The following is a 10,855-nucleotide window of genomic DNA, read 5'->3' as shown; positions in this document are numbered from 1 at the left end:
AACCCAATCTGCTCCCACCTGCCAGCAACCTATCCTTGCTTACAATGATCTACCTGTGGTGCTCATAAACAAAGCTTTTCACTGTATTTCGGTCCATGTGGCAATCAATCAATCGGGAATTGACTGCAGCCGATTGCTCCCCACCTGAGGCTATCCAAATGCACTTTGTTGTTTTTGTCCAGGATCAGGGCGGTGGTGGCGAGAGGCACGCTAACGTCATGAAGAGGCGGCTACACTGACGTCATTGCAATCCCGGACACGTCGTGAAGAGGCGGGGCCTGCGTGCTGGCGTTACGCGTAGCGCGGTGACGCATGGACGTGCTTAGTCACGTGCCCCCCCCTCCGGCGATGATGGAGCGAGCCGCCGCTGAGGCCGTCTCTCAGGTGGTGCTGCCCGGGGACCTGCTGACTTTCCCGCCCAACTCCGGGGACAGGGTCCTGTGCGGGCCCGGCCTGAGGCGCCAGGGCTGCGGGCAGCTGTCCGGACAAGCTCTGGTGGCCTGCAAGTCCGGCGTGCTCCGGCAGAAAGAGCCCTCGGTCTACTGGGTGGAGTCGCAGCAGAAGCGGGTGAGGGAAGCCGGGCCACCCTGTGGTCGGTCGGTGGGTGGATGGATTGGATGGTGCCAGGCCTTGGATGGGTACAATGGGCCCTGGAGTGGGGATACTGGAGCAGTATAAGCCCGGGGAAGTGGAGGGCCAGGCGGCGTGGGCACATAGACCTGGGGGGTCACTAGGGGAAAGGGGAATCGTTTCTGGGGGGTACTGGAACTCCTCAACAGATTACGGGCTGGAAGTCATGGGGCTACAGAGGTCACAGGGGTAGAGGGACTAGGGGAGTGGGTACTGGAACTTGTGAGGTGTTGGCACTGAAGGAGATGGTGGGGAGGGAACTAAACCTGAAATTTCTGGAAAGGCTCGTCCTGAAGAAAGGCTTTATACCTGGAATGTTGACTTCTCCACTTTTGATGCTGCTGGCTTGCTGTGTTCTCCCAGCCTCCTGCCTGTCCACTTTGGATTCTGGCATCTGCAGTTTGTTTTTGTCTCCAGTCAGGTCAGGCGGCATCTGTAGAGGGAAGTCAGAGTTAATGTTTAGGGTGTTGTTAACACTGATTTTTCTCCACAGATGTTGCCAGACATGCTGAGCTTTTCCAGCAATTTATATTCTTGATTCTAATTTACAGCATCTGTAGTTCTTTTGGTTTTTATGGTCGGGAGGGAGGTGTATTGGGTGTAGGGATTAAGGCAGGAGCACTACAGTGGAACTCAAGTTGTTTATTCATGAATCATAGCACTTCTACAAACTGATTTGCTTACCCATTCCATGGTGTATGAAGAGAAAATCAACTTCCTATCCTTTGAGCAGTTCCAGAGGTGCGAGTAGACATGTACTGATCAAAGTCAAATTAGATTCAGCTATTTTACCTTTCCTCTCCCTAGCCCATGTGTTTAATTTTGTTTTCTGGTTACCTGATTGGTTAAGACATGATAATTCATTCTGATACACAAGAGTCTCTAAATCAAATTATTGAGAAATTCATGCAAATAAGGAGATGGAATTTGATTGTTTCCCAGACTTTAGCCTTAAAGTATGTGGAAGGTACTACTAAAGTTTATGTGAATCAGAAATTGCTAGAAAAACTCACCAAGTCTGGCAGCATCTGTGAAGAGAAGGAAGAGTTAATGTATTAGGTACAGGAACTCCTCAGAACTCAAGTTTAGTCAGCTTATTAGCACAGAAGAATTATGTGAATAACTTGTGTTTTGAGTTAAATTCATGGTAATTTTAGATTTTATGATGGCTGCTGTGGTTCAAAAGCTCCCAGGGTCAAAGTAGATATGCATGCCTTAAATAATACTTACCTGGTACCCTGAGAATACTGCGTGGACAATTTGGTGATTTTTAAGCAGAGATTTCCATTATTGCCAATATTTATTTGCTGCTTGGTGTACAGTTAAGAAATTCAGCTGCATTATTCCAGAATTTGTAACTATAACTTAGTTATAACTTAATGCAGAGCAGATTTTATTGGAAAAGAATTTACAAATATTTTATTGCGTTTTTTTCAGTATGTACCAGCTAAAGGAGAATACGTGATCGGAGTTGTGACTACAAAGTCTGGTGATATATTCAAAGTTGATGTTGGAGGAAGTGAACAAGCTTCATTGTCATATTTAGCATTTGAAGGAGCTACGAAACGAAATCGACCAAATGTCCAAGTAAGAATAGTTTTTTGTAAAGCTTTAATAAGTACATTTTAATATTGTAATCTTTAATGCTTAAGCTGCAGATTGATTTATTTTTGTGTAGTTTTGAGAGTTCTTCAGTGATGTGAGTGGTTTAGCTTGATAGAAGTGAATGACCTACCCACTGCAACAAGGTGACCAGGGTCATAAGTATCTAGGAGACAATGGGGATTGCAGATATTGGAGAAATCAGAGTTGATAAAACATTGCGCTGGGAAAAGCACAGCAGGTCAGGCAGCATCCGAGGAGCAAGAGAGATTTGACGTTACGGGCATGACCCTTCGGGTTCATAATGATCACCGGTTTTAGGAAAGAATTTTTAACCATTTTCAGATTAACATCGCCGTTCTAAAAAGGAATTTTCAGGTGTATATGAACTTTATGAAATATACATGCCCCTTCAATAGCAAGAAGACCAAAATCTGGGCTGCTGAATGCAGATTCATAGATTTGCCTTGTCCACACCAATCATTTCTCTGACACAGGAGCTGGTGCAATCAAGATTCAACATCTACTGTTAATGTAGAAATTGGACCAATATGAATACTGGTACGTCTTGTGCTAACAATTAAATGGATGAATTAAATTCACATTTGTTTTTTTTTAATACATAAAGTATTCACATGCAGACCTTAGGCCGTTTCACAAGTTAAGTCCTCAATTGAATAATACCAGCTATGTCCATGCCTTCTAAGAATTTCAGGTTTGTAGAATTTCTCAAGGTATGTTAATAGTTTTCTTGGAGTTGATATAATTAATGTTAGGGAGATTTCAAATCAGAGGATGCTGCTTACATGCTATCTGTTGCCATTAATTTGAACATTGGGATGAAATATCTACAATCATGTTTTTAGTGACCACAAAAACTTCAGCCGCTGAAGAGTCAGCATGGATTGTCATTGATCGCTGTTGGCCTCTTGGCAGTGGAGCTGTGGCTGCCAGTCTTCTGTGTTTGCTGTGGGTTCTTCAGAGCACTTGAGGCTGTCCTGGTCGATCAGTGTTCTGCTCCCCTTGTTCTGGAGGTGAGGGATCGGATGCAACTCATGAGTTAACTGATCTCTAGTTTTGCTGCTGAGCTTGTGCAGTGGCCATTACCTGCACGTGAAGAACAATATTGCCAAAACTTCAAACTTATCCCCATTCAGACAATGCTGAATATAATCAGATTGGTCATTTTGAAGTCCTCGAGGCCCTTTCCTATTTTGTACTGATCAGATTGGATTGGACTCTGCCAAGTCCACTTCCTGCCCCAAATTTCTTACCTCCTTGGTGCCCTATACTCAATGTGTGTCCTGACCTATTACAATAATAACATTTGAAAGGGGTTGCTGCAGGAAATTTACTTGATCCCTCATTTATTTGCATGGTTTTCGTCTTTCTTTTTACGTTTCCTGGTGCAGTTTCAATCCTTTCTAAACCTAGAGGCATCTGTTGCCTGTTCTGATTTCCATCCAATCATTGTATATATTAATAACACGACATAATGCTTTCCTAAGGGAATGAGTCAAATCACTTAAATAAATATCCTTGAATGATTCTTCATCAATTCCTACATTTCTGTGGTGATACCTGAACCAGTTTATAAATCGCATACAGATGGTCAGCATGAGCTGTGGAGTTTCCTCTGCTTGTTTGTGCATAAATTCAACTGATCGATTCTTAGCACATCCCAAACCCCATTTGTTAATTCTTCTAGTTTAACATTTGGATACAGTGCAAAAGGAGGTGAAGAGGTAAATTGCTCTTAACTGACAAAACAATCCTAATATTCTGATTAATGATGTGGGTGAGATTTCTTCAGGAAAATCTCATCTCCGCACATTGAAGTGGGCAGTCAGTGGGTTTAATCAGGACTCCTTGATCACCCTGGACTTTTAACTCTGACAAGTTAACGCATCACATCTGTGTGGTGTTTATAATACTGGTATCTCTTTACACTTCTCCAGTTATAGTCAGAGTCATTAGAGATGTACAGCACAGAAACAGACCCTTCGGTCCAACTCGTCCATGCCAACCAGATATCCTAACCTAATCTAGTCCCATTTTCCAGCACTTGGCCCATGTCCCTCTCAACCCTTCTTATTCTTGTATCACCCAAGTGCCTTTTAAATGTTGCAATTGCATCAGTCTCTACCACTTCCTCTGGCAGCTCGTTCCATACACGCACCACCCTATACGTGAAAATGTTGCCCTTTAGATCCCTTTTATATCTTTCCCTTCTCACCCTAAACCTATGCCCTCTAGTTCTGAAATCCCCCATCCCAGGAAAGAAACTTTGTCTATTTACCCTATCCATACCCCTCAGCCTTTGCTCCACAGAAAACAGCCCCAGCTTATTCAGCCTCTCCAGCCCTGACAACATCCTTGAAAATCTTTTCTGAACCCTTTTAAGTTTCACAACATCTTTCTGATAGGAAGGAGACCAGAATTGCACGCAATAGTCCAACAGTGATCTAACCAACGTCCATGTGCAACTGTAACATGGTGTCCCAACTCCTATACTCAACACTCTGACCAATAAAGGAAAGCATACCAAACGCCACCTTCACTATCCTGTCTACCTGTGATTCTACTTTGAAGGAGCTATGAACCTGCACTCCAAGGTCTCTTTGTTCAGCAACACTCCCGAGGACCTTGCCATGAAGTGTATAAGTCCTGCTCAGATTTGCTTTCTCAAAATCACATTTATCTGGATTAAACTCCATCTGCCCCTTCTCAGCCCATTGGCCCGTCTCACCAAGATCCTGTTGTAATCGGAGGTAACCTTTGCTCAGAGATGCATCTGAATTCTGGTCCAGGCATGGTATAATCAAATTCTTAATTGGTTTACTGATGCATCCATAGTTCCGAGTCAATTAGGTGGTGAATGCTCAATTTGTTTGTTTTTTTTTAAAAAGAATAGTCATCTACTGACATCACTTCTCATTATCTATTGATTGGTATGTTAGGTATTTTTAATCAACCTCTTCAGAAGTTTTGTTACACGCATTTGAAATGAGACCTGAGCCCAGGCCTTCTGGCTCAGAAGTAGGAGCACAATTAGTGCATTCAAGAACTCTAAACATTTTTTCTTTATCTATGAACGGCTCACATCTAAGTGCTTGTGATTGCTGATGAAGTGATGACATTGCCCTTGGGTGATTTCAAGCTACCAATCTAGTGATAGTGAAACACGCTGAACAGTTGTACCACAGAAGCAGATCAGTTTAGTCTTTTAACTTGTGATTTACCAGTGAGGTAATCCTAGCTCATATAGCTTTACCTGTCCGTTCATCAAATTTTATAGCTTACCATTAAACGTTTTATGCCATCTTAGCCCAGTTATTTAGGATAGGGGCTCACATAAGCTGTTATGTGAGCTCATTGTCTCAGTTTTTGCTTAATTGTAAGAGTGCCTCATTAAATCAAACTCCTTGTCAGTGAATGCTTGTGTTAGATGCCCAACTGCTAGGTGATATTTTTCTCCATGATTTTGGATGTTTGATCTGTGGATGTGGATGCCTGGAATGAGTCTCTTAATTTTTAAAATGGATGTAGTGAAAAGTTGCATGTAACCTTGAATCTATAATTCTAATAACAAAAGGTTGCAAAGTTCTAATACCAACAAATTTAAAACCTGGGTAATAGCAAGAAGTGTAAGTGCATAATGAGCAGTATATAAAGTGAGGTGGTGAATTATCCTTGTACATTCAGTCCCTACATAGTCTAAAGTAATTTAATTCAAAGGATTATACAATCATAAATGTAAACATTGTTACAAAGTTAATAATTATATTTAGTCATTGTCGCTTCTAAACCTCAAAATTAAAACAAAGCTAATGTAGAACAGCTCCTATATTTCCTTTTTCTCCTCACTTTCCACAGTAAATCTCTTCCAGCCTTCCTTTTGTTAACCAAAGCCTTCTGATTAATATTCAAGTTGGGGGGGAAAAAGTGAGCCTGTTCAACCTTGGAGGTTGAAAGTTCTTGCAGTGTAGCTCTCTGAAATCTTTCTCTTTCTTTGTCAAGTGAAGCAAGTGAAGTCACATGATATTAAGGGAAGAAAAGTCTATTGTGGTCACACTTGGGCAGGATTATATTTTAGATTAACTGAATATATTTCGACCTGAACTAAATTGAACTCATGGTGAAATATCAAACTCCCTACTATTCCCACAGTAATGTCAAGTTCTGCTTCAAATTTTAAAAAACCTTGTTTTCACATGGTGAGGGGGGTAAAGCAAAGCTAAGGTAGCTAGAGGTGGTGATTGATTCGACAATACATGTTCAGTTGTAGGGGAGTCTCTCGGAATTGATGCAAAGAAGTTACATGCAAAATCTAGAAATAAGGGCTTGCTGTAGAAAAAAAACAGAGAACAACTGACTTGTTTTTTTTTGTGTGTATCTGAGTTGATTTAATATTGGCAATAACATTAAAACATGCCAAATTATATGATCACAAATATTAACTATAAATAATATGCATACTTTAAATAGTAAGTTTTTTTAAAATCTTTCCTTTATACATTATTCTAGGTTGGAGATCTTGTTTTTGCACAGTTTGTTGTGGCCAATAAAGATATGGAACCAGAACTGGTTTGCATTGACAGCTGTGGCCGATCTAATGGGATGGGAGTGATTGGACCAGATGGATTATTATTTAAAGTTTCACTGAGTATTGCACGCAAGTATGTCACAAATTTGTCAAGACTCTGAGCTCTTTACTGCCAGTGAACTGTCTTAATTACATTTTGAATTTCAGGCTGCTTTCTCCAAACTGTGACGTCATGAAGAACCTCGGGGAATTGTACCCATTTGAAGTAGTGGTTGGAATGAATGGACGGATATGGGTAAAAGCCAGAACATTGAAGCATACGTTATTAGTGGCTAATGTATTGGAAAGTTGTGGGAACATGACTGCGGAACAAAGGAGACATGTCTTCAAAAAACTGTCAGAAAATGTGCCATAAATCCAAGACTCATCATATTCAATATGAGTGTTTTGAACTTGGATAAATGTCCTTGAAGATACAAACACTGGAAGAAAAATGATTTCGATTATAACATGAACAGTTTGTCTGACGTTTTGATAACTAATAAATATTTTGGTTATAAAATATCTTAATTCTACAAGTAATTTTTAAATTTTAAGCTCAGGCAAGAATTGAACTTATCAAAATATTTCAAGTATGCAACTTTTTATGGTCTCCCCTGACTTGTTTCTGTAGCATAGTGATCTAATATTTTACTATCTACCTCCATACAACTTGAAATAAAATTAGGGAATACCTTATTAGGTCTTTAATAAATTAAGTTACGCGCTGCCTTACTGTAATTTAACTCACTATCTCTGAATTTGAAAATAACATTAGAAAGTTGAGTTTTTTAACTAATTTGCCTACTTTCAACTGTGGTCAATTTTGTCATTGTTTAAAATTGGCAGATTATCAAAAAAATGCATTTCAGATCCATCCTCAACTGTAGAGTCAGAGTCCTGCAGCACAGAAAGACAGCCTTCAATCCAACATGTCCATGCTGACCAAGTTCCCAACTAGACTAATCGCACTTGTCTGCATTTGGCCCATACCTCTCAACCTTTCTTGTGTGTACCTGTCCAAATCTCTCATGAATGTTGAATTGGCACATGCATTTACAACTTCCTCTGACAGTTCCTTCCATATACAAACCACCCTGTATGGAAAATGTTGCCCCTTGGATCCCTTTTAAATCTATCTCCTCTCATCTTAAAATATGCCCCATAGTTTCTGACTCCCCTTCCCTAGGAAAAAGACCTTTGCTAATCACCTTATCTATGCTCCTCAAGATTTTATAAACTTGATAAGGTCACCCTCCTATGCTGCAATGAAAGAAAAGTCCCTGCCTAACTAGTCTTTCCTAATTCAAACCGTCCGCTCCTAGTGGGATAGGCTTATAAGCCTGAATGGCCTATTTCCTATATTCCTCTCTCTAATTCATCCTTAATTCTCAATTTCCAATTGTATTGAGGAGTCATCAGCCACTTTAGGAAGGATGTCAAAGCATTACAAATGGTAGAGGAAATTTACTGGAATGGTATCAGAAATCAGAGATGTTAAAAATACCCTTGTTCTTGGAACAGTGAAAACTGAGATGTGTTCAAAATAGAGGGTGGGCTTAATTGTTTTATTTACTCTTCCGACTGGGAGGGATGTCAGTGATGAGGGCATGAACTTTTAGGGTGATCAAGAGCCAGTAGAAAGCAAAATCATGCATATACAAATTGTATATGTGCAAAATTGCCAAAAGCTAGCAAAGAAGTTCAACTAATAAGGAAAGAAAATTAAATGTTGGCCTTTATTTTAGAGGGAATGAAATATAAAAGTAGGTTTTAATATAACTCTACATGACACTAGCCAGACCACAGCAGGAATACTGCGGACAGTTTTAATTCCCTTAACTGAGGAAAGATTCACTGGCATTGAATTTACTGGCACTCGATCGACATCCTGGAGTGATCATTGAGCTGAAACTCAACTGGACTCCCCATATAAATACAGTGGCTATAAACAGGTCGGAGGCTAGGAATAATATGGTGAGTAATTCCCCACCTGATTCTGAAGCCTGTCCACCATCTACAAGGGTCGAGAGTGTGGTGCTGGAAAAGCACAGCAAGTCATGTAGCATCAGAGGAGCAGAAGAATCGACGTTTCGGACAAAAGCTCTTCAGGAAGGCACAAGTCGTTCTTTAAAACATGGTTTTAGCATTTAAGTATGTGGGAACTATATGGTCAATGTTTTAAAGTTTTGAGTGTCAATAGAACTACTGGAAAGTACTTGATAGCACTTCTACCTGTTACATAGACGTGCTTTAGTCAATATTATTTGACCTTATTTGTTCAATGCATGTTAGTTAATTTCTCTGGTTTGCCTGTTGTTTTTGTTAATGACTCCTGCTAAATGGGCACCTTAACTTTAAGCTCCATGCTGTCTTTCCATTCATTTCATGACATCTGAGGTACTTGAATGGTGCGTTTCTCTTCCAAGGTATCACCCAACTTTATTGAAATGTAATTTTAAAATCTAAGGAATTTGCTTGTGGACTTCTAGGAATGTCGGAGTTGAGATTGGGACTGCAGAAAACCTGGTGCCAAAACCTTACATTTGGGGTTTATGGACATGTTGGCAATATTTGGAATAATTAGGCACCTCTTTTCAGTGCATATTATTGGACTGTTCACTGAGGCAAGAGGAATGTTCCTGCTTGCTTACCTCAAAGCTGAAATAAGTGCAATCTAAAATTTTTAACTGTAGCAAATTGTGTTTACACTATTGTCTCCATCTACGAAATCAGCTTCAAAGAGTAGACTAAAAGCAACTCAGTTCTGGGAATCTGAAAAACAAATACAGTAAACACCACATCCATAATAAAAGTAGCATTTCAGGGTTGTGAAGAAATGCTGATATGATTTAGGAGCAAGAGCAGCCAATCTGGCTCCTTGAGATCAAAGCTGAGCCCAATTTGGCCTTAAATCTGCTTTCTGTCTGTCAACTATACCCTTTGACTCCCATCTGATCAGGAAGCTGTAGCTCAGCCTGAAAATATTCAATGACCTTTGCTGTGCTGCTCTCTGGGAAAGGTAAGTTGCACAGAGTTGTGACTCCCAGAAAAATATTGCTTATCGGAGGAACAGTATTTAACAACAGCAGAAAAAGAGAACAGAACCTCTCCCCCACTGTGTATTCTTCCTTTTGCATAGCCCTTTTAAATTCTGAAGAGCTGGTGCCAATATAGTAATGTTACTGGACTTATAATTACAAGTACCAAGCTGATGTTTGGGGACAGGGGGCATGGGTTTAAATCCTGCCATGTTAAATGGTGAATAATTTTATTAGATTCCCTACAGTGTGGAAACAGGCCATTCGGCCCAATAAGTGCGTACCAACATTCTGAAGAGTCACCCACCCAAACCAATTTCCCTCTAACTAATGCACCTAACGCTATGGAAAATTTAGTATGGCCAATCCACCTGATCTGCGCATCTTTGGATTGTGGGAGCAAACTAGATCACCCTGAAGAAACCCATGCAGAAACGGGGAGAATGTGCAAATTCCACACAGACAGTCGCCCAAGGCTGGAATCGAACCCAAGTCCCTGGCTCTGTGAGGCTATGGTGCTAACTACATGTGGAGTAAAAAGCCAGTTGAATGGCAGCCCTCAATTATTTAAAAAATGACATATGGATCATTAATGACCTCTAAGGTGAGAAATCTGTTATCTTTACTTGGTCTGTCATAAATGTGATTCCAGATCCATAGCAATGTGATTGAATCTTAAGTATCCTCTGGGTAATTAGAGATGGGTGAGATATGTTGGTCCAACCAGTGACAGTCCCATCTCTCAAATTTTGTTTTTTAATTTGCAACTAATTGCAGTTTCAATGATTGGGGAAAGACCAGAAACACAAATTTGTACTCTTAGTTCCAAAAAATGTTGACTGACTCAGTCACTAATTCTGATTTCTCTCATCAGATGCTGTCAGACCTGCTGAGCTTTTCCAGCAATTTTTATTTTGATACTGTCCTGTCATATCATTTCAGAGTATCATATGGACATCATTTTAAATTGGAAAATTAATGTCCTATTAAGATTAGG

At 40.2% G+C, this 10,855-nt stretch overlaps 1 protein-coding gene across 1 annotated transcript; it reads left to right on the top strand.

Moving 5' to 3' along the window:
* The first annotated feature begins 339 nt into the window (after positions 1 to 339).
* Positions 340 to 7,342, top strand: exosc3 (exosome component 3). The gene is made up of 4 exons (XM_087980010.1): positions 340 to 567; positions 2,068 to 2,217; positions 6,760 to 6,911; positions 6,986 to 7,342. The coding sequence occupies exons 1-4, from the start codon at positions 349 to 351 to the stop codon at positions 7,191 to 7,193; spliced, it is 729 nt and encodes a 242-aa protein (XP_087836136.1). The 5' UTR covers positions 340 to 348; the 3' UTR covers positions 7,194 to 7,342.
* Positions 7,343 to 10,855: the final 3,513 nt, after the last annotated feature.

This window comes from Chiloscyllium plagiosum, unplaced genomic scaffold, assembly GCF_037043375.1.
Source record: "Chiloscyllium plagiosum isolate Xiang-an unplaced genomic scaffold, Cpla_swu_hap1 HiC_scaffold_36, whole genome shotgun sequence".
Classification (NCBI taxonomy): Eukaryota; Metazoa; Chordata; class Chondrichthyes; order Orectolobiformes; family Hemiscylliidae; genus Chiloscyllium; species Chiloscyllium plagiosum.
This window is presented reverse-complemented; position numbering and strand designations above follow the sequence as displayed.